A 25,231-nucleotide genomic window follows, 5' to 3' on the forward strand; every position below is an offset into this window, starting at 1 on the left:
CAAACCATTACTGGCTTCATAATTTCTTTGTTTTTGGTGCAGAGTGAGAGAAATCAAAAAGATAGGTTTGCAGAATTGGCACCACAGAAGGTGGCTGTTCTAGTATTAACTGGAGGTATTTACTCTGCTCCCATTTTCCTGTTTTCGTGTCACTTGGGGAGGTGGTGGCACAATGGTATTGTCACTGGACTAGTAATTCAGTGACCCAGGGTAATTCTATATGAAACAGGGTTTGAATCCCACCACAGCAGATGGTGAAATTTGCATTTTTAAAAATCTGGAATTAAAATTTAATGATGACCATGAAACCATTGTTGATTATAATAAAAACACCCACCTGGTTCACTAATGTCCTTTAGGGAAGGAAATATGCCGTCCTTACCTGGTCAGGCCTACATGTGACTCCAGACCCGCAGAAACATCAGCTCTTTTCTCTCCTTACAGCTGCCAGACCTGCTGAGATTTTCCAGCATTTCCTCTTTTGGTTTCAGATGTCAGCATCTGCAGTAATTTGCTTTTATCTGGGGTTGAGTGGGGGCATGATGTGGCATGGAGAGTGTGTGAGGGGGTATAAGGAGTGAGGGCTGGGGAGCCTTTCTGCTTTTGTTACATCTGGGATGAAAACCCATATACCAAGGCAGGCCTATTAAACAGCCCATCTCTGCAGCCAGCAGCCCATGTGGCTGTCTCCGAACTTTCTTCCAGATGGACTGGCCTGATGGCAGCTTGCACCTATGCCCCTCCAATGAAAATCACTTTCTCCCAAGGGCATGTTAGTGGAGTGATGAAAAGACAAATGGGATACATGCTTTTATCAATTGAGGCATAGATTACAAAAGCAGAGAGGTCATGTTGGAGCTGTATAGAACTTTGGTGGGGCCACAGCTAGAGTACTGTGTGCAGTTCTGGTCGCCACATTATAGGAAGCATATGTGATTGCACTGGAGCAGGTGCATAGGAGATTCACCAAGATGTTGCCTGGGATGGAACATTTAAGTAATGAAGAGTTTGGATAAGCTTGAATTGGCTTCGTTGGAGCACAGAAGACTGAGACACGACCTGATCAAGATGCACAACATTATGAGGGGCATGTACAGAGTAGATAAGCTGTTCCCCTTAGTTGAAGGATCAGTCACGAGGGGACACAAGTTCAATTTTGAGTGGGAGGCGGTTTAAGGGGAATGTGAGGAAAAATCTTTTTACCCAGAGGGTGGTGGCGGCTGGAATGTGCTACCTGGGAGGGTGATAGAGATGAGTTGCCGAGGCGAGTTGCCTCACATCCTGTAAAAAGTGCCTGGATGAGCACACGGCACATCATAACATTCAAGTCTATGGGCCAAGTGCTGGTAAATGGGATTAGGTAAGTAGGTGAAGTGTTTCTCGCGTATCAGTGCAGACTTGATGGGCTGAAGGGCATCTTCTGCACTGTGAGATTCTGTGATGCCACTAGGTTGCTGGTGAGGGCAGGGAAATTTGGATTGTCTCAGCAACCTAGAACAGATTACACCTCCATCAGTTCATCACAATAACTGAGTGACATGCAACCTTGTAATCCACATGTTTATGAACGAACACTCTTCTCTTTCCTTTAGGCACCTGCAGATCAAGGCCCACAACCAGGCCAATGTAAATCTCATCTCCCAGGCCAGGTGAGATGAAGAAGTTGAGGAAAATGGTCACTGTGCTCACCAGAATTTTCCACCAGTGCAGAGACACACATCTCAGTGGAGCTTAATTCCAAATTAGGCTGAGCTCACCTACTGGAGAACATGATAGTGGGAAGGTTGGCGACCATCAAGAAAAGCTTGATCCAGCAGGTTTTGTTGGGTTTGCGCTCAACCCTGGACTTCATGGCCACACGCATTGTGGTCACCATCAATGTGAAGGTAAAAGGGCAATGAAGCCACTTGATCTCTCTCCAGATGCCCATTCTCATCCTAAAGTAAGGAATGAGCCCTTAGGCACTTATCTGAGCATTACGTTGGATATCCTGGTGGCTCCTCGCAAGTCACTCCAAGGGTGTGTAGGCGCTGCGAGTTCCCTTGCTGTGACCCCGTCCACTCCAGCTGCTCAGGGCAAGGAGGGTGCTTCTGCCCCTGAGCAGGAGACCCCTATCAGGTTAGTGTCCTCCAGGCCTCAGGCCACCAGAGGATCCGTCAAACTCATCAAAGATATCAAGGCATAGCACTTAGCAGGCTGCCTCCACCTATGTTGCTGTTGTCGGGGCTGCACCCAGGCATAGTGTAAGATTAGGAAAATTAAGAAATATTGAAATCACTTTTGGGCTTCGGGTATGCAACCACTGTGAAAATATAGCTAAAATATTTGATGTTTGCGTGAATGTTTTGGTGAACTGAAAGTGTTTTGATTATGTATATATGAATCCTTTTATTTCAAGGCATAGCCATCCTACCAGTGATAGTCTTCCTTTCTGAGATTTACATTCATGTGATGTCAACTTCACTGAAAGTAATATCTGCACACTTATATGATGTCAAAGGGTGATGTCACATATTTCCAATGAAGATATTAAGTGTTTGCAACCCCATCCTCCTCACAAAACAGTTCAGCAGTCTTAAGGGATTAGCAGCACTTGTATCTCCTCAGTGTGATGACAAATGAGAAGACATAGATGGAGGAGGAGATCCCCAACCATGTCCTCATCTCACTGGCTGCTGTGGTTTCTCACTGAAGTGATGACGACTGCTTCAAGTAGTATCAATCAGCAACTAAACTGAAATTAGCTGGTGTTTCCTTTAACTAGTGTTGTTGCAGGTGTTCTTCTTGCTGCTGAATGTGTATTCAACCTGGCAAGATTTGTGTTAACTAGAGCATTGAACTCATATTGCTATCAGAGATATATGTTAATTGATACTATGATCTGCTTAAGCTCCTTTTGGACTCACTCATCAAAATGTCATCCACCACAACCATGTACTGTGGACACCATTTGGGAGATAAACTGACATTGAAATTAATGGGCACATGCATCCAAACTTTATGGTTAAAATCTTCCAGCAACATAATGGATTCCTGGGCTCTGAGTCAAGCCTTCTTATGCATTCATCGCTGAAAGCCCAGACATCCATTAGAGTACTAAAACACCTGGGCAAACATTGCTTGATTAACAGCTCCAGTTCTCTGATTTATGCTGTCAATTTCAATGTTTATTTACACAAGGTAAAGTGCTTGCAGCTTCAGCTATTGATACTTTAATGGGTTTGGATGATTGGCACTTTCACTAAGCTGCAGTTAAAAGTTTCTTTTAACAAAGTGTAAAGTTACAATAGATCTTTTAAGCTTTTTATACATTCTACTGAGAATATACAGTTAATTGCTTCTATACAGCACATAGTTAATGAATGGGCATATAAGTGCTGTAACATAGTACAGGGGGTATGGGAAGCCGTATGGGTTATTAAAAAGTTTATTTATTAGTCACAAGTAGGCTTACATTCACACTGCGATGAAGGTACTGTGAAAGTCCTCTATTTGGGAGGCATATCTTGACATGGGAGGATATGAGTGGCATGGACATTGGTGGGGGCATACCTTAACATGGGGGGACCATGAGGAGAACCTTTTAACTTGTATTCCAAAAGGTGGCTCAAGCAAACTATGGTTCACAACATCTTTGATGTGCCATGGAAACCCTTCAATACGCTCGAGAGTGCCTATGAATTCCTGGTGGCTTGCTGCATATTACAGGGACCCAGGTCTTTGGGTCTTCAGAAAATCGTACCCCGCAGGTGCCCCGGAAGATGTGTTGGAGCACCCCATAGACGTCCCCAACCAAGGACTGTGTGGAAATTGCCCAGGAAGTTTACATTTCCAATAGACAATCATGTTGTGTCTGGAATCTTCCAAAACTTCAATTTAAGAACAAAGAAAAGTACAGCACAGGAACAGACCCTTCGGCCCTCCAAGCCTGCGCTGATCATGATGCCCTAACAAAACCAGAAAACCTATTGCCCTTATTCGGGGTGTATCCCTCTCTTCCCTCCCTATTCATTAAAGTCAAAGATTTTGGATAGTTCCTAGTTCCAACCCTCTTAGCAGAATAGTTCTCCACAAAAGTTTAGAAGGATTAAACCACTTCTAAATCCTGGGTCACTATTCTGCTGGCCCCCTTCACTGACCCTCAAAAATGGACCACCCAACTGCAATCCCTGACTGTTATAATGTAACCAATGATAAAATTGGAGCAGACCCAGTAGATAATGTAGCCAATGGCAAAATGATGTGGTGGTCAGCTGACCAGTTGACACGGTATAAATAGAAAGCAAATGGGGATTGTGGGGAGCATTTGTGGCCCAGGGTGTGGTCCAAGTGGTAGTGTAATGAAGTTTCTTTATTAAACCTTTTTCATTGATTTACTTTGTGAAGTTAGTTCTTTTATTGCTTGCAGCTTAAGTATCCTTACTGCTGGATGAACACTGACTACGCTCCCCACCCTCTTCCCCCATCTTTCCGACCCACTGATCACCCCTATCCACCACTAACCCCTCCATCCACATTTACAGCCCCAACTACCCTCTACAACTCTGAATGCACCCCTGACCACCCGACTACGCCCCTCCTTGACTACCCTCAGCTGACCCCCCCCAAGTAACCCTCTATTACCTGACCCCACCCAATTATCTCCCCCCACCCCCATCATCCAACTGACCTTAAACACTTGAAATAGTTGAACTTTTTCCCATCTTGCAGCCAGTTCCTCAGGGCTATACTCCTTAGATTGACCTCCAGGGCTGCCTGCACCCATTCCTGTTGCAGTTTATACTTGAAAGGCCTCCTGCTTCCCCAGAGAAATATGGCTTTTCTCCTCTTTTCCACCAGCTGGGCTAAGGCCTCCAGAGCCACATCAAAAAAGCAGGAATCCTATCTATACCTACTGCTCTTTGGTTCTCTTATCCCTCCTCCAAAGCACTTTGGGAGATGGTTCCACCAGCTGCTGCAGCCGGAATCATCCCCCATTCAAGAGATGCAGACTGCATTTAAGAAGTGGAGGATAGCTATAACTCAACTAGGGCTCGCTGCTGAGCATGCAGCCATTCAGCAACACACTGCAATTATTTAAACCAGCAGGCAGCATGACGTTTACGTTCTGTCTGTATCACTTCCAGCAGGGCTAATCTTGGGGTAATCATGCCTCATGTTCCACATGCCTAAAAACTGGTACCAACAAATTGCTAACTCCATGGGTGTCATAATTTTTCTATGCATTTTATATATAGTACCTATCACACATCTAAAACTTCACATATAAATATTTATCCATGCATTTCAATATAGAATCATAGAAACCCTGCAGTGCAGATGGGGTTCTGCAGCCCATCGAGCCTGCACTGACAGCAATCCCACCCAGACCCTATCCCTGTAACTCCACGTATTTACCCCATTAATCCCCCTGACACTAAGGGACAATATAGCATCAACCAATCAACCTAACCCACACATCTCTGGAATGGAGGAGGAAACCGGAGCATCCAGAGAAAACCCACGCAGAAATGGGGTTAACATGCAAGCTCCACATAGACGGTCATCTAAGGCTGGAGTAGAACCCGGGTCCCTGGCGCTGTGAAGCTGCAGTGCTAGCCACTGTGCCACAGAGCCACCCATTCTCTTGAACATCTTGAAAAATAATCAATTAGTCAAGCAGGATCAGCCTTTTCCCTAACAATGCTGACTTCCTCTGATTAAATGAAACTTTTCTAAGTAATCACTGATTTAATCCAGATCGTGCACTTGAGAGATGTGATTTTACAAAGCTTTCCTCTGAAAACCAAGTCTTACAAAGTGGGAAGCGCTTATTGTGAATTGGAATGCAAGCACCCAAGATTTTCATACGCAGTGGCTGATGCTTCTTCCACAAATCCGGATTTGTAAAATATTTATTTTGAAGTTTATTGAAAACTGAAGTAAGATTAATTGACATATCATTTTGCTGACTGTGGTGAACCATTGTTGGTTACCACCAGGAGTGCTGAGCCATGGTTTGGCCAGTACTATGAGTCTGTAGATATGTTACTGTTGGGGTTAGGGTTGGGCTGTTCTACCTGGTAATATAGTCCTATGGTACACCCCAGTTGGCTCCGCCTTCCGGGAGAGGTATAAAGGTCACTGCTCTGCCTGGTGACCCTTTAGTCTGGGATTGTATATAGTAGCTCCGTTATTGTTGGTAATAAAAGCCTTTATTTCCCGGGTACATCCAGCCTCCCGTGTGATTTATCGTGCATCAATTTTATTACCAACAAAATTTTTTTTTTGACAAAAACAAAAGAAAACCATGGAGCAAATGCTGAAACCTGAGCGGCTTACGTTGGATCCACGTGCGGCGGGAGCGTCGAACACTTTCGACCATTGGTTGAAGTGTTTCCAAGATTACCTCGACGCCTCCACAGCGGTTCAAAACGACGCCGACAGACTCCGGGTCCTCCATGCGAGGGTAAGCGACACTGTATACTTAGCGATCTGTGAGGCCCAAGACTACAAAGGGGCCATCGAGCTTCTCAATAAGCGATACAACAAACCGCCGAATGAGATCCATGCTCGACACCTTCTAGCCACTCGACGGCGGCAGCCCGGCAAAACAACAGAACAGTACCTGTGTGAACTTCAGCAGCTAGCCAGAGCCTGCAACTGCAAGCCAGTGTCGGCAGCCCGGTATATGAGCGACCTAGTTCGAGATGCATTCGTGGCGGGAATCGGCTCGTCGTACATTCGCCTTCGGCTGCTAGAGCAAGGTAACCTCGACCTCACTAAAACCGTAGAATTAGCTGACGCTCTAGAAACCGCCTCCAAAAGTCTGGAGATGTACCCCGATGACCGCATGGGGACATTGTGGCAGGTGCAGCCGCAGACTCCACTTTATTCAGCGGTTTCGAAAAACAGCGCGATTGCGTTTCCAGCCTCGGACCTGACGACGGCAGCAGCTCCAGGAGGCCCGCGGTGTTACTTCTGTGGGGGGGGTGAAACACCCTCGGCAGCGATGTCCAGCTAAAGCGGTATTGTGCTCCGCCTGTGGCAAGAAGGGGCATTATTCCAAAGTATGCCGGACCAAACCACCCTCAAAACATAGCAGTGCGGCGTGTGATTCCCCGGAGCCGGTCTCCCTGTCTTCAGCGTCTGCGAGGTCTTCCACCATGTGCGATTCCAGAGCGTCGCCATTCCTAACGACGGAGTCACAAGACACGTGCGACCTGCAGGGGCCGCCGTTTTTGGCGCCATCGACCACGTGCGACCTATGGGGGCAGCCATTTTGGTCGGCACCGACCGCAAATGACCAGCAGGGGCCGTCATCAACCAGCTCAGCTGCCTGCAGTTGCACCCACGATCCAACGGTGGCGTCAATCATCCTGGACCAGGCCAAGCCTCACAGACTCGACAAGTCCATGATGGACATACAAGTAAACGGATGCCAGATTTATTGTTTGTTTGACAGCGGGAGCACGGAGAGCTTCATTCACCCTGACACCGTGAAGCGGTGCGGTCTCCAGATTCGGACTGTCAAGCAGACAATTTCGATGGCGCAAGGTCCCGGTCTGTCACCGTGCTAGGGAGCTGCGTGGTCAACCTGACGGTGCAGGGCACGGTTTACGAGAACTTCATGCTCCTTGTGTTACCGCACCTTTGCGCGCCGATACTCCTAGGACTAGATTTTATGGTCCACCTGAAGAGTGTAACCCTGCAGTACGATGGGCCACTCCCTCCGCTTTCAGTGGGAGCACTGCAGCCTCTAAATTGCCCAAAGCGCTCCACATGTAGTCTCTCGACGCTCAGGATTACCCCACCCTCCCTATTCCAGAATCTCATGCCAGGCTGCAAGCCCATCGCAACAAAGAGCAGGCGTTACAGCGCTGAGGATCGGATCTTCATTCGATCTGAAGTTCAGCGGCTCCTCAAGGAAGAGATCATCCAACCTAGCACTAGTCCATGGAGAGCGCAAGTCGTGGTGGTTAAGAATGGGAACAAACCCCGGATGGTCACAGACTATAGTCAGACCATTAACAGATACACGCAGCTGGATGCGTATCCCCTCCCACGCATATCTGACATGGTCAATCAGATGGCGCAGTACCGGGTGTTCTCCACCATTGACTTGAAGTCTGCTTACCACCAGCTCCCCATTCGCCCAGAGGACTGAAAATACACGGCCTTTGAGGCGGATGGTCGTCTGTACCACTTTTCAAGGGTTCCCTTTGGTGTCACGAATGGGGTCTCGGTCTTCCAGCATGCTATGGACCAAATGGTGGACCAGAACGGGCTGCGGGCTACCTTCCCGTACCTGGATAACGTCACCATCTGCGGCCATGACCAGCAGGACCACGATGCCAACCTTCTTAGATTCTTACGCACTGCATCTCGCCTGAATCTGATCTACAACAGGGAGAAGTGTGTATTTCGCAAGCGCCACCTAGCTATCCTCGGATACGTGGTGGAAAACGCGGTCCTTGGCCCTGATCTAGACCGTATGCGTCCCCTCCTCGAACTCCCCCTGCCCACTAGCATCAAAGCACTGAGAAGATGCTTAGGCTTCTTCTCTTACTATGCACAGTGGGTTCCCAATTACGCGGACAAAGCCCGTCCGCCCATCAAGTCTACCTCCTTTCCCCTAACAACAGAGGCTCGCTTAGCCTTTGCAGGAATAAAAGCCGACATCGCGAAAGCCACGATGCACGCTATTGATGAGTCCATCCCCTTCCAGGTGGAGAGTGATGCATCTGATTTCGCCCTGGCCGCCACACTTAACCAGGCGGGCAGGCCCGTCGCCTTTTTCTCTCGCACCCTCCAAGGCCCTGAAATTCGGCATTCTGTGGTGGAAAAAGAGGCCCAGGCCATTGTGGAGGCCGTTCGGCATTTGCGCCATTACTTGGCGGGAAAACGGTTCACTCTGCTCACGGACCAGCGGTCCGTGGCGTTCATGTTCAACAACACGTTACGGGATAAGATCAAGAATGATAAAATCTTGAGGTGGAGAATCGAACTCTCCACCTACAATTATAATATCATGTACTGTCCAGGGAAGCTCAACGAGCCCTCGGACGCCCTGTCGCGTGGAACATGTGCTAGTGTGCAGGAGACTCGATTACAGGCTCTCCACAATGACCTCTGCCATCCGGGGGTCACTCAGCTCTTCCATTTTATAAAGGCCCGGAATCTACCCTACTCGGTGGAGGATGTCAGGTCCATAACCAGAAGCTGCCAGGTATGCGCGGAATGCAAACCGCACTTCTACCGACCTGACAGGGCACACCTCATTAAGGCCACTCGTCCTTTCGAAAGACTGAGTGTGGACTTCAAGGGCCCCCTTCCCTCGACAGATCAGAATGTGTACTTCCTCAATGTGATTGACGAGTACTCACGATTCCCTTTTGTCATTCCCTGTTCTGATATGACCGTTGCCACGGTTATCAAAGCATTACGGGATCTTTTCACCCTGTTCGATTACCCCTGTTATATCCACAGCGATAGGGGCTCGTCGTTCATGAGCGACGACTTGAGGCAATACCTGCTCTCAAATGGGATTGCCTCTAGTAGAACCACGAGCTACAACCCTAGGGGTAACGGACAGGTTGAACGAGAGAATGCTACAGTCTGGAAGGCTGTCTTACTGGCGTTGAGGTCTAAAGGTCTTCCAGTCTCCCGTTGGCAAGAGGTACTCCCTGATGCGCTCCATTCCATCCGCTCACTCCTGTGTACGGCAACCAACGCTACTCCTCATGAGAGAATGTTTTCATTCCCTAGGAAGCCTTCCTCTGGGACCTCATTACCATCTTGGTTGACGTACTCAGGACCTGTCCTCCTGCGGTGGCATGTTAGGACCCGCAAGTCCGACCCTTTGGTTGAACAGGTCCATCTTCTCCACGCCAACCCTCAATATGCCTATGTGGCATATCCTGACGGGCGAGAGGACACGGTCTCGATTCGAGATCTGGCACCTGCAGGGGGCTTGGAAACCCCAGTCGCTCCCACACCCCCAGTTAGGGACCCCCTGACCCTTATCTTTCCTCCTGACACGGCGCGGGCAGTATCGGGACCACCACTTAACCCTCTTACTCCCGTGTACAGCTTGCCTGAGTCCAGGAGATTGTCGCCACCTCGAGGCGTGCTCGAGTCCAGCGAATTGTCACCACCTCGTGGTCTACCGGCCCGTGAGGAATTGGAGGAGCTACTGGACACCGCCTTGGAGAGAAGGTCACCGCGATTGCCTGAACCGGCATCCTCGCCAGTGTTGAGGAGGTCGCAGAGACAGTGCGGTCCCCCAAAACGATTGAACTTATAGACAGATGAACAGTTGTTCTGTTTTTGTGCCCCGCCGGCCTTTGTTTTTAAAGGAGGGGTGAATGTGGTGAACTATTGTTGGTTACCACCAGGAATGCTGAGCCATGGTTTGGCCAGCACTATGAGTCTGTAGATATGTTACTGTTGGGGTTAGGGTTGGGCTGTTCTACCTGGTAATATAGTCCTATGGTACACTCCAGTTGGCTCCGCCTTCCGGGAGAGGTATAAAGGTCACTGCTCTGCCTGGTGACCTTTTAGTCTGGGATTGTATATTGTATATAGTAGCTCCGTTATTGTTGGTAATAAAAGCCTTTATTTCCCGGGTACTTCCAGCCTCCCGTGTGATTTATCGCGCATCACTGACATACCAGGGTTTGATATAGACTAATTGGTAGTGAGTGTTCTGTAAGCCTTCACTCCATTATCATTGCATCACCAGACTGGCAGAAGATGAACTAAATGCACATTGGTCTTTTCTTGTCAAGCTATCTATGTTCCTATACTATTATTTTCCTTTTTTATCGAATAGAGGTGTAATATTTGCCACCTTCCAATCCCTTAAGCTCAATTTCTATCTTACACTGGGGTTGCTGAAGGCCCATTATTTGGCTTGAGTAAGGATGTTCATTCCTCAAACAAGAGAAAGTACCACCTCAGAGAGCTTCTGACCAATCAGGGAAATGGTAATTCTCTTGTCCCAGCAGTGCCATTGTGAGTAGGGTCCACTGCAGAGACTGCAGAGGAATGTGCTTCAGTATTGGTGCTAGAGTGCGAGTTAAGTCCCAGGTCTTGGGTAAGAGGGTGGTCGGGGACATGATTGGAAAGTAAAAGAGGGATCGCGGGAAGGGTTCATGCCCTTTGGGAATACCTCTAATGGGCATGTGGTGCCCATCAACAAGGCATCCCAACCAGGCTGGCACCAAGGTTCACCAGGGTTTACTGGGCATGGTGACCAGGCATGGGTCTTTCCTGCTGTGGGTAAAATCCTACTGGCAACTGGAGGAGGCCCCTGAGTGGATATTAACTGACCACTTCAGGGCCTCAATTGGCACAAGGGTAAGCGTGCTGTCGGATGCCACCCCTAACACTGGTAAAACTGCAGTGGTGCAGGGACAGACGGATAGACACCTTAAATGGTGCCAAAGATATGGCGCTTGATTTTGGGGCCACCATTTCTGGCACCCCCTTGCCCCCACTCTAATCCCACCATGAGCTTGGGTAGCGAGGCAGGGTTGGTGGGGGGGTGGCGGGGGGGTGGGGGGGGGGGGGGGGGATTCCAGCCCACAGTTCCCAAAAGAGAGGTATGGAGATGAATTATTGTAAAATTAAAAGCAATAATGACTGTTGTTAAAGTTCTCAGGGTACAGAATAATCTTTAATTATGGACTGGCATTTATTTTTATGAAAGCACAATTAAAAAGTAATAAATTAATATGGGTTAAATAGGGAAAGCAGAGTGAAAATTAGAGACACCAACAATGTATTGATATCTTGGTTATACTGGGAATAATTTTAACTTTTATTTCTATACAGAAAACAGTTGATAATGAATTTAAAATAAATTTATGTTATGTGCTCTCCCATATCTGAGCTGCAGCTCAAAGTACTTCGTCCAAATCACTTTTGTCACGCACAAGGCATTTTGTCAGCAAACTTATACACAAACTTACCAGTAAATTCATGAGGAGGATTGGTATAACCAGCAAAAACATAATTAGCATTCCAAAGGTCAGAACAGGGTACCGCATCTTGTTTGTGCTATATGGAGTAAGAAAGTTCTCATTGTAGTTAATATCCCCTGTCATCATTGCAAGTGTCTTCATCAAGGAAAGAATAGGAGTTTTGTATGCCATCTGAAAGGAGAAAATGGAACAATACAATATCTTGTCAATCAATTTTAGAAATCAAATAATCTTGGCTCAGAAAGCATATCCTCTTCATATCTATTTGAAATGCCTTGGGGCGGTTTCCTACGTTACAGGTAACATTATATATTTCTTCTCTGCCTAAGACAGGCACAAAACAATCAATGATAGCTACATGGTCACCATTAATGAAACTAGCTTTCCTTTCCAGATTTATTAATTGAATTGAATTTCCACCAGTTGCCATAGTAGGATTTGAGCCCATGTCCCCAAGACGTTAGCCTTGGCCTCTGGATTACTCATTCAGTGACATCATCACCATGCTACCATCATGAAAGCATAGAACTTTAGTTTCATCAGCAATTAGAACATTGAGCAAAGATCAAACAGGATTTTTTCATCTCCCTTAAAGCAAATAATCCAGCTGTTCTGAACCTCATTTATGTTAGTTTAATTTTAAAATTCTATTGTTCTGTGGTATTTATTTCAGCAACATAAAAATCTGACAAATAGGTGCTTAAATGCAAGAGTTTAATGTTATCAAATACAAATATTTAATGCTGTAGAAAAATAAGTGAAAACAGCAGAAAATCGAGTACTTTGAATGCAGACATAAGGGACAGAATCGGAGAATCCAGCAGAAGCCAAAAAAAATCGAATCCTACCAGTGTGAAAACAGTTTGCAATTCCCCCGATGGCAGGTTAATGGTGGGTTGTGTATCCCGCTGACTAGTGGCATGAACACTATTTGCATTAATTACCATCTCATGAATGCTCATTAAATCTGCTACTTGCCAGAATCATGTGGCACCTTCCAATCTTGCCAGCGGGAAATCATGCCTATCTGAATCATGTTTGAAAAAGGATGGCGTGCAGCGGACAGACCTCACTTAACTTGCAGCTTCATAGCCTACCTGCCACAGTGCTGCACAGGTCTTGTTGCCGTACCACATTGCTGGGGATGTACGGTTGGTCTGTTCATGTTAAATGCCTCAGTAGTCCAGCACTTTACAGAAGTAGGCCTCAATATTCAGAGAGAGACCAGCATATCGACTGCGGGGGTGGAAGGGGAGAGGGAAAGATAATGGACATGGGGGAGAGTGAAGGGGTAGGATGGCATTGAAAGAGATTGTGGGGAGGGGGAATGATGGAAGGCAGAGGGGCAGGAGGAGGAGGGTGATTGACGGTAGGCAGTGGGAAGACTGAGGAATGGGAAGCTGTAGCCCAACAAGGGAAACTGTGATGCTGACAGACAAGGGGATGGATGGGATTCCACATGTATGAATTGGAGTGGGTGCATGCAGACCCTGGAATAGGAAGGGAGAGGGGTGGGGTGTGTGTTAGTGTGGCACATGAGGGATGGGTCACATTGAGACTCACGAGGGGGTGCTGTGGTGGAAAGGGAGATAGTATAGTTAGTGTTCAGTCATGAGGGCAATGGTGAACTCATTGAAAGTCAAAATCCTTAGTCTGGGGCCAGCAGGTCAGAGTCAGAGAGTAGAGTCACTTCATGGACTCACAATAGGAATAAGAGAGTAGACAGTCCTGGAGTGCAATGGGTCATGCTGCAGGACTATGTATGGCACACACATTGAACTCCTGCAAAAGGGAGGGCAATTGACAGGATGCCTGGTGTGCAGAGTATTTTCACAATCCATGTCCTTTGGCTTGTATGGTTCTGTACAAGTTTGCAAATAGGATGGTAATGATCATGGGAGGCATTGCTGCCTGTATTTGGGAAAACATAAAGATTAGGATATGTAAAAATTTCTTGGGTGGCGGGGGCGGTGGGGGTCTCCTCTGTAAGTTTCTGTGCACACAACCTCTAGATGTGGAAGATAGAGGTCTACATGGGAAATGGACACGTCAACAGTAAAGGGATTGGGGTAGGGTGGGAATGTTGACCACAACAACAATGGGATCCAGTGTTACTGGGGAGGCTGGAGAATAACCTTCAAATCATGAGATTCCAGGTACATTTCTGGGATGCAGACAGTGAGAGAAGGAACATTGAAGTTGGTCTCGAAGTAACAGTGCAGAACCCCAATCTTGCACTCCATAACTAATGTCATAGTTTCAAATCAAAAGCAGAAGCGAATCTGCATGCGAGGGGTCTGAGGCAGTGTGGGAGGACTGCATTGCTGGACTAAGGGGGCCTTTCATGGGCACCCTAACTTGTTGGTGCCACAAGATTAAAATTGAGTCAGAGCTGAGAGAAAAGAGAAAGACCTTGAGAAACAAACCCACTGGAACCCATGCCATTTGTCATGCAGTAACGGAAAATTTAGGAGTCATTGGGTTAACATCAGTCATAGAAACATGGAAAATAGAATCTGGAGTAGGTCATTTGGCCTTTCGAGCCTGCTCTGTCATTCATTATGATCACGGCTGTCACTGCAGTTCAATACACATGAATGTGAAATTTGGGATTGCATGCAAACCGTGAAGCTGACACAGGTGCTGCATATATGACATTCCATCAATGACAGATTTGCATGTGATTTCTGGAACTGGCATTCACAATGGGCTAAATAGCATCCAGCCATTCATGATAAGCAACTTACTGTTAACCAAATGCCAGACGTGAGATTGGAGCATTGAGCTAGGTCAGGCCGCACGTTATTCAAATCTTTTCCCACCTCTGTGGGATTCAGATGCTAAGTCTCAGGGATGACACATTGGTCACCCCCATGTGTCTGTTTAAGCCTCAGATACAAGGCAGTATCAAAGACAAGGTTGGGCAGAAGTCATTATAGACCATTACAGTTGTTTTTGGTTCAAGATTGTGAGCGTTACTATTTTCAAACATATGTATTAACCTATTCAATCTATTTCAGAGAGAAGGACAAAACAATAATGGATCCAGAACTCAATGCTGCCTTTTTGAGGGTTTTAATATAATGGAGAAACAAGGGCTGAACACAGCTTCAGTTGGAGGCCCTGCCCATTGAACTGCTGGCTCTTGCATTGGTCTCAGAGTGCTTTGAAGGAGAGGTACAACATAGCTCACAGCTCCACAAGATCCCTAATTGAGCAGGCAATTGGCATTCTGAAGATGTGCTTCTGATGTTTGAACTGCTCAGTGGAGCACTGCAATACACTCCAGATAGAGTATTCCACATTATTGCTATGTGTTGCATCCATCACATCCTGCAAATGGGTGATCCCTTGCCAGAGGGAGCCCAATAGACCCAGGCCATGGGGGTGACTTGCTAGATCATAGGTTTATTTCAATAAACCTCTCTCCTATTTGCAGCAGAGTGACAGACAATGCCACACCATGTCCCCAGCTCTGCCACATTCTTTAGGAGTGCCTAACATCCCATGGAGTTTGAGGCTATCCCCTGCCAGGGCCTTTGAAGGTCACCACTGCACTCAATTTATTTGCCTATGTATTATTCCAGGGATCTACAATGGACCTGTATGGTATCTCACTGTCCACTGCCACACACCAGTGCATCAAGGAGGTCACAGATGCACTTTGCAGCAAGGCACATCTTCACATGAAGTTTGATCTCAATGAAGATCGCAAGGCTGCAGGATTTAATGAGTTTGCAGCCATTTCAGTCTTCCCAAGAGTGCAGGATGCAATAGATTGCATCCATGTGGCTTTACAAGCTCCATGGCAGTAGCCCTAATGTTTAGCAACCATAAAGGCTTTCATTCGTTCAATGCCCAACTGGTGCGTGATCATCGGAAGCATGTACTGCACATTTGTACCAGGTCCTCTGGGAGTTGCCATGACTCTTACATCCTGAATCACTCCCAAGTGCCTTAGAGGTTCGAATGGCCTGAGCGTCTACAGGGATCGCTGCTTGCTGGTAAAGAATCCCCACTGAAATGCAGCTCTTGCATTGGTCTCAGAGTGCTTTGGAGGAGAGGTACAACATAGCTCACAGCTCCAAAAGATCCCTAATTGAGCAGACCATTGACATTCTGAAGATGTGCTTCTAATGTTTGGACAGCTCAGATGGAGCACTGCAGTGCTCTCCAGATAGAGTATTCCACATTATCGTTATGTGTTGCATCCATAACAAACTGGCGCTGCAAATGGGTGATCCCATGCCAGAGGGAGAAATAAAAGAGGATGAAAGCTCATCAAAGGATGAAGAGCAGGAGCACCAGGAACCTGAAGTGGGCAGGCATCCATGAGATAACGCATTGAGAAAGCATGACGTGGAAAGACGTGGCTGCAGCACAGGAGGAGTGAAGTGAAGGCAATGGTGGAGGGCTACATTTCCCCTGTCCGTTAACACCATTCCATTGCTTTGAAAGGGATGTCCAACCAGTCACATTGACAGCAAGTTTATTATTCATACTTGAGCCTTCCAGCCACATGACTGACCAGGCCATGATCTCCAAGAAGATCAGCGGTGCAACCTGTCTATGCTCTCGCTGTGGGAAGTGCAAGTCACCACATTAATGAGAAACTACAACAACCGGTGAGATGAGGGGTCGGGGATATCATTCTCCTGTCCATGTCCTTTGGAACTACCCCTGAGGAGACACAACTGCTGCTAATCCCTCAGAGCTGCTGAGCTGCCCTCACACAATGGTGTGTCTCAAAAAAAAAGTACATTAAACATACTTTTCCAATGAAGATCTTAACACATCTCCTTGACATTACACAAAGATACAGAAATAATCTTCAGTGAGATTGACATCACATGAATGTGAATCTCACAAAGAGAGACTATCACCTAGTGGGTGGGTAAACCTGAAAATAAAAGGATCCATACGAACATAATCACAATGTCTCCAATTCATCAAACCATACAAACATATTAATGAAAATGCTATGTTTTCACAGTGGTTGCGCGTCCATGCCCCTAAAGTGAATTCAATATTTCTTCATTTTCCTAACCCTACCACAACACCTGGGTGCAGCCCAACATCCACAGCAGAGATGGAGGTAGCATGCTGACTGCTACGTCCTGATGCCTGTGATGACCTTGGTGACCATTCTCTGGTGACCCAAGGCCTGGAGAACATCAGCTTGATGAGAGTCTCTTGCTCAGTGGCAGATGCACTCTCCTTGCCCTGAGTGGATGGGATCACAGGCAGAGGGTATTCTGAGCAGCTGGACATGCATGGAGTGTCTTGAGTGGAGGGCCACTGGGGTGTCTGGCTGTCACAGATCCTCCCCATAGGTGCCTGAGGGCCCCTCCCCGACTCCTTGATGAGAGAGGTCAAGGTGCCTTGTCCCTCTCTTGCCTAGACACTGATGGTGCCCCCAATTTGTGTGGTTGTAGTGTCCAAGGCCATGTGCAAATCCAGCAAAGCCTACTGGACCAAGGTCTCCATGGTGGCCATCAACCTTCCCATGGTCACCGTGAGGCACTAACATGTCAGAGCCATGACATCAAACAGAACACGGACAGACTCCTCCATCCTTCGCTCTAGTCTGCTGAGTGACTGCCATATTTCTGCCTCCTATTCCGCAGCTTGTCACTGCACGTCCAGCATTGCATTGGTGGCTGCTCATAGGGGTGCATTATCTGACTCTGATTCAGTGGTTAGCTGGTCTCCAGCAGCCCTGTAGGTGCCGGAGACCTGGAATGTTTTCCTGTCTCTGACTGCTGCGGGGGATGGGGGGTGGGTGTGCGTGTATGGTGTTCTTCAGTAGGTGATCCTGAGCCGAATCTAGAGCTATGCTCCTTCAAGGTGCATGCCTTTGCACTGGTGAGGAGTGCTGGTGAATGCAGTGACAGTTCTTCCTCAGTAGCTTCCTTATTTGAGGTGGTCTGGGGTTAATGCTGGCCATCCTTGTCTCCCTGGATCTGCTGATGCCTATAATAGAAAGAAGAGAGTTTTAGGTCATGAGCAGGCAGAATACAAGATTCATGTCACTCACTGAATGTCAGGAATGGTAAACTGATGGAGGTGTGATCTGTACTATGCTGCACGGAGAGGTCGACCTCCCCATCTCTACAGGAGCAATCCCTGTCCCCTGAGGCATCTTAGTGGCATCCTCCTCAAACAGGGTGAGGAGAATTCTGTCCCTCCTCCCAATTTTGGATCTTTCCCACCTGTTGGGAGCCAGCTTGCCCTGCATGAAGGCAAAAGAAAGGAACGTGATGAGAAGCGATGAAAGCCAATCTGTCCATGTTCTCTGTGCCAAAAGCCCTCTCCACAGGGGGCTAAGGATGGAGTGTCAGCAGCATGTCGATGAGATGGTGGAGATGTGAAAATTTCCATGAGACTTAATGGTGATAGCGGTCTTCTGCTAAAGGTTGTGTGAGATTCCTTTGAGTACATGATGCCACAATGAGAATTTGATATAGGAGAGTTGATGAATGACTTATGTTGGTGGAGTGGATGGGATCATTCATTCTCTTCCTGCACTGGATGGCATCGTGGGTGCAGTGGCCAGCCGTGTTGACCTGTGCAATGTCCTCCCAGGCTGGAGAGACGAGGTTGGTGTGCTTTCTGGAGCCATCCCTCGGGTACACCTCATCCCTATGCTGCCGTACTCCTGAAATCAAGACTTTGAGGGTGCTGTGGCAGAAGCAGAGTGCTGCCTTCTTGTTGTGGCTTGCAGACCTCTTCCTCTGATTTTGAGCCATCTCTGTGGGTCTGCTGAAGACAGTTGAGCTGGAGAAAGTAAGATGTGTGTGCTCGAGTCACGCTTAAATATGGTGCCTGTACCTTCAACCCCCACCTGCTAACAACGGGGTGGACAGACCGGCTCCTGACCTGCCAGGTGATTCAGAGAGATACTTACCTGTGCATAATTAATGAGCTTCCAAGTGCTGAATTGAGCACGATTTCCCACCATTCCAAGCAGCAGGAAACGCGCAGCAAAACCCACCTGCCACAGCACACTTTCAAAAATAAAATATTCCACCCAATGATAACCCAAAAAACTCTATTAAAAAATTGCATGAAAGAAGACCTGCAGAACTTAACATTCTCAGCTGTAAAACTGTACAGAAGATGCTGCTTCTCATTGCACCAAAGCTACCATTAATGCGTCATTAATGTAGTTACTTGTAATATGTGGAAAGTAAAAATAAGAAATTAAGCATACTTGAATTATAATTTCTCTGCGGATTGATGGTATTCCTTTGCAATATTGAAAATATAAAAAGAGCTGTAACTGATGATGAAGAATGTAAAATCACATCCAAAGTGGCAGGTCATGTCTAACAAAATACTTTTAACAATTTCTCAAACTACACCAGTGCTTTCTGCACTGAATAATATGATAGGGGGCGAAGGGGGTGGGGGAGGAGGGGAACTTACTTGTTGTCAACATACTCAATTGGTGCAATTACATTCACTTATCTGTAGCTCAAAGCCCACTGCCACTCATTCTGTTTTTATATTCCTTTTATACTTGATTATGAATGTCTGACAGTGGCCACACTTACCTGCTCGTATAAAAGAATGTAGAAGGTCAATCCAAAAGCCAGGATAAGGAAGAAAAACAGGATCATAATATGAAACAAGGTGTTCAGGATCTCCCCAAACATTACGACATAGATTCCACAAATATCGAATCTGGAGGATAGACACAAAGGCAACCATAAAACTAAATGAAAATTCTCATCACTTCTAATTTTGTTAGTTTCATTTCTAAATCACACCGTACTCTAGAATCATTGTCTGTTGTATTCAAAAAGGAAACAGCTTTCTGCTACTGAGCTACTGGATCTCATTTCACCTTGAATTCCAGCACTGAGTAAAAAAATTCACAGAAATGTCAAAGTTGGCCTTGGCTTTGCAGCCTGGCATATTAGATTTCTCATGGACAGACTGGAACAACTACTGGGAAAAGACAGAGCTTTTCCATTGGGAAGGCTCCACTCGAACCTGGCTGGAACAATGTCCCGGTGAAACACATAACTAGGGTTGTAAGTAAAGCTTTAAACTAAAAAGAGAGTGGGGTTGGGAGTTATCAAGTGAGGGGGAATTCATGATTCTAAAGAAAAAAGTCAAGCCCGCAGAGTGTCTTTTGTGTACAGATCAGCAGTGTGCGCACCAACATAGATGCCGTGCTGTGAAACAGGGGCACTTCTGTATTCTGCAGCTTCTCCCTCCTCTTCCTCCAATAAGTTAAGTCATTCCACGGCCTCACCTTCTTCAAGGACTTACAGCTTCATTATCATATTTCAAGTTCCAACTAATTGGAAATGGCGGGTTTGGGTCAGAAAACTTTAACATCGCCCCCATCACATCCAATGCAAACATGCTATTTTTTAAAAGTTAAAAGTCCCTTCTTTGTATCTGGCTTTGCAAAGTAGAAGATGAAAATAGCACACCAGACATAATGGGGAACCAAGGGTCTTTTATGAGAGTGAGGAGTTGAAAGTAATTAATGTCTAAAAGCTGACAAATCCACCTGACCTGATGGTGTACATCCTCGGACTCTAAACGAGGTAGCTATAGAGATAGTGGTTGCACTGGTTATGATTTTCAAAAATTGCCTCGGTCTGGAATGTCCCAGAGGGTTGGAAGGTAGCAAGTTCTGAGGGATATGAGTGTCCTTGTATAAGAAACATAGAAAGTTAATGTGAAAAGTCAGAGGCTAGGAATTCTGAGGAGAGTAACTCACCTCCTGACTCCCCAAAGCCTGTATGTTATCTACAAAGCATAAGTCAGTTCTTCACTGATATTAATTACTTGCCTGAATGAGTGCAGCTCCAACAACACTCAAGAGGCTCGGCACCATCTAGGGCAAAGTAGCCCGCTTGACATGGCACCCCATCCACAACCATTCATTCCCTCCACTACCAACAGTGGCAACAATATGTACCATCTACAAGATACACTGCAGCAACAACTCACCAAGGCTCCTTCGACAGCATCTTCCAAACCTGCCACTTCTACCACCTTGGAGATCAAAGGTAACAGATGCATGGGAAGACTATCGCCTGCAAGCTTCCCTCAAAGCCACACACCATCTTGACTTAGAAATATATCATCATTCATTCACTGTCACAGGGTCAAAATCCTGGAACTCCTTCACTCACATCACTGTACCTACACCACAGGGGCTGTAGCGGTTCACAAAGGCAGCTCACTACCACCTTCTCAAGGGCAATTAGGAATGGACTATAAAAATGCTGGCCTAATCAGTGTTGCCCACGTCCCATGAAATAATTTTTAAATGTCAGAGAAAGCAATTAGGAAGGCAAATGGTATTCTGGTCTTTGCAAGGTGATTGGAGTACAAGAATAAGGAAGTCTTTCTGGAATTGTTCAAGGCTTTGGTGAGACCACATCTTAAATATTGTATACAGTTTTGTTGGGTGCAAGAAAAGTTCACTAGATTGATTCCAGAGATGAGAGCATTATTTTATGAGCAAAGATTTAGTACACAGGGCCCGTACTCACTGGAGGTTAGATGAAAAAGGCTTTAGAGAACAGATGCTGAGAAGTTGTTGGGAAGATTCGAACTAGGAGTAATTTAATTTTGAAGGTGCCATTAGGATTTAGATTAGTAGAAATTCCTTCCCTCAAAGTTTGTGAATCTTTGAATTCTATTGCAGAGGGCTGTGGATGCTCTACTCCTGAGTATACTCAAAATGGATTTTGATAGATTTTTGGACTCTAAAGGCATCAAGGGGTCTGAAATAGTGTGGGAAATTGGAAGTGATGTTGAGGATCAGCCAATTATCTTACTAAATGTCAGAGTATTTCTTATATTATGTTCTTAAAGGCCAGTTTTATGTTCTGGGCTGCCTTTGCTATATCCCTGCTTCCTTCTATTACTGGGATGCAGGCGCGACATCCCTCCTTAATTGGCCTTCTACACCCATCATATGATAACCCATTGTGTAATTCCCCCAGATTGTCCTTCCCCATAGCCCTCAAACCTCACCCCCTCCCAATCCACTGACTCATCTTTGCTGACCGCAAACACCAAGTTCTGATCCATGGCCGCTTGTGTCCTCACACCTGCATGCAGTACCAGCGGTAGCCACCACTCCTGCTGCCTCTAGCTCTATCATTACCTGAGGAAGCTGCCAGCCTCTGAATGTCCAGCAGCTTAATGAGGTGAGACTGTCTGTCCTTGAGGAGTGGAAATCCCACCTCAAGCTTGCCTTGACTGTGGGGTGGTTGTTCTTCCTCAAGCTTGACCTTTGAACCAAGGGGTAGGGACCACAGAACCCTGCATAACTCAGCCACATGTTTCTTGACTTTTGCCCTGATTGAACACACAGCTGCCAGTAAGCTCTGGTATGCAATGTTCCTACAGTAAGAGTTTTAACAACACCAGGTTAAAGTCCAACAGGTTTATTTGGTAGCAAATGCTACCAAAAGCTTTCGGAGCGCTGCTCCTTCGTCAGATGGAGTGGATATCTGCTCTCAAACAGGGCATACAGAGACACAAAATCAAGTTACAGAATACTGATTGGAATGCGAATCTTTACAGGTAATCAGGTCTTAAAGATACAGACAATGTGAGTGGAGGGAGCATTAAGCACAGGTTAAAGAAATGTGTATTGTCTCCAGACAGGACAGCCAGTAAGATTCTGCAAGTCCAGGAGGCAAGCTGTGGGGGTTACTGATATTGTGACATAAACCCAAGATCCCGGTTTAGGCCGTCCTCATGTGTGCGGAACTTGGCTATCAGTTTCTGCTCAGCGACTCTGCGCTGTCGTGTGTCATGAAGGCCGCCTTGCAGAACGCTTACCCGAAGATCAGAGGCTGAATGGCCATGACCGCTGAAGTGCTCCCTCACAGGAAAAGAACAGTCTTGCCTGGTGATTGTCGAGCGGTGTTCATTCATCCATTGTCGTAGTGTCTGCATGGTTTCCCCAATGTACCATGCCTCGGGACATCCTTCCCTGCAGCGTATCAGGCAGACAACGTTAACCGAGTTGCAAGAGTAGGTACCGTGTACCTCGTAGATGGCCGAGTTGCAAGAGTAGGTACCGTGTACCTGGTAGATGGTGTTCTCAGGTGAGATCCCGAGGCATGGTACATTGGGGAAACCATGCAGACGCTACGACAATGGATGAATGAACACCGCTCGACAATCACCAGGCAAGACTGTTCTCTTCCTGTGGGGAAGCACTTCAGCGGTCACGGGCATTCAGCCTCTGATCTTCGGACAAGCGTTCTCCAAGGCGGCCTTCACGACACATGACAGCGCAGAGTCGCTGAGCAGAAACTGATAGCCAAGTTCCGCACATATGAGGACGGCCTAAACCGGGATCTTGGGTTTATGTCACACTATCAGTAACCCCCACAGCTTGCCTCCTGGACTTGCAGAATCTCACTGGCTGTCCTGTTTGGAGACAATACACATTTCTTTAACCTGTGCTTAATGCTCCCTCCACTCAGATTGTCTGTATCTTTAAGACCTGGTTGGGTGTAAAGATTCGCATTCTAATCAGTATTCTGTAACTTGATTTTGTGTCTCTGTATGCCCTGTTTGAGAGCAGATATCCACTCCATCTGACGAAGGAGCAGCGCTCCGAAAGCTAATGGCATTTGCTACCAAATAAACCTGTTGGACTTTAACCTGGTGTTGTTAAAACTCTTACTGTGCTTACCCCAGTCCAACGCTGGCATCTCCACATCATGCAATGTTCCTGACAGAGAAAACCTCAGTGGAGCAATCATTTTCAAAGAACAGATTTACATAGATCCAACGGCCAGGAGGAAAAATTTCCAGCATAGCTAACCATTCCTCCCTCTGCATTCTTCCACAGCAAGTCCATGCTGAAAGTCTGATGTGATTTCTCTGGTGAGGGCCACCCCAGGAAGGCCAGAAGTACAGGTATTGTACCGACAGCTGTTCTAATCCATTATGGGCGGCACGGTGGCATAGTGGTTAGCACTGCTGCCTCACAGCGCCAGGGACCCAGGTGCGATTCCCAGCTTGAATCACTGTCTGTGTGGAGTTTGCATATTCTCCCTGTGTCTGCGCGGGTTTCCTCCTGGTGCTCCGGTTTCCTCCCACAGTCCAAAGATGTGCGAGTTAGGTGGATTGGCTATGCTAAATTGCCCCTTAGTGTCAGGGGGACTAGCTAGGGTAAATGCATGGGGTTATGGGAATAGGGCCTGGGTGGGATTGTGGTCAGTGCAGACTCAATGGGCCGAATGGCCTCCTTCTGCACTGTAGGATTCTATGATCTATGATCTATGATTATAGATGTAAAACTAAGTTCACCTATCTTGGCAGCACACTTCCTCAAGTTGCTTACATTGACAATGAGACACATGCAAAAATTGCCAAAGAAAGTTTAGCCTTTGGCAGGCTTTGACATCTGTCTGGGAATGAAGGGGAGGATGCCTGTCTGGCAAGCTGAAAGACAATACAACAATAATCCCGCCTCCTCTGCTCTACACATACGAGACTTGGACTCTACCAAAGTCATGCCAAGATGATCAAACACTTTCACATGAGCTACCTTTGGAAGGTTCTAAAGATCAGAAGACAGGATAAAATACCGGATACAGAGGTGGTCACCTGAGCTGGCTTGCCAAGCATTTACACCATGTTGAGACAGTCGCAACTGAATTGGGCTGGTCATGTGGCCAGAATGCCTGACACTCATTTACTAAAGTGAATCTTCGACAGACAATGAGTCTAGATGCACTCTCATGTGGTCAGATGAAGCACTACATGGACACTTTGCAAGCCTCACTTAGGAGTTTTGATACTGACTTCGAGCCCTGGGAGAAGATCACCAGGGATCGCTTTGCCTAACACAATCAAATAAAAGACAGATATATAATCAAAGGCTGCGAGAAAACCCCAAGCCACTAATTTATCCAAAGCTCAATCACCTGCAGTATCCTGTTCTGTTTGCAGCAGAACCCGCACAGATTGGTTTTAGCAATCACCTATCTACCCACTAGAATCTTCCCAAACACCCCTGGTAATGAACATGATCATCTTCACCTCAAAAGGAAGAACAAGACAGGACCCTCATTTCCAGACTAAACAAGGTCTGTGCTCCTCTCAGGCAAGGGCCTACTGGTTTAGCAGTGACATGTGGATACAGTCTTCCCACTGTTGAATTTATCATTATCATACCCATTTTACACCCATGAAATGGGCAGAATGAATTCAACCCCATAGTTCCTCAAATGTTGAAGAGCTGCACACCTACGTGTTCAAAA

At 46.7% G+C, this 25,231-nt stretch overlaps 1 protein-coding gene across 1 annotated transcript in view; it reads right to left on the bottom strand.

Moving 5' to 3' along the window:
- Positions 1-25,231, bottom strand: part of trpa1b (transient receptor potential cation channel, subfamily A, member 1b) — a 162,923-nt gene that overhangs the window by 7,978 nt on the left and 129,714 nt on the right. The window contains exons 22-23 of the mRNA XM_078215501.1: positions 19,523-19,652; positions 11,955-12,137 (exon numbers count right to left, since the gene is read on the bottom strand). Of these exons, the coding sequence (XP_078071627.1) occupies positions 11,955-12,137; positions 19,523-19,652 (313 nt within the window). The remainder of the gene's footprint in view (positions 1-11,954; positions 12,138-19,522; positions 19,653-25,231) is intronic.

The sequence above is a fragment of the Mustelus asterias genome, chromosome 7 (assembly GCF_964213995.1).
Source record: "Mustelus asterias chromosome 7, sMusAst1.hap1.1, whole genome shotgun sequence".
Classification (NCBI taxonomy): domain Eukaryota; kingdom Metazoa; phylum Chordata; class Chondrichthyes; order Carcharhiniformes; family Triakidae; genus Mustelus; species Mustelus asterias.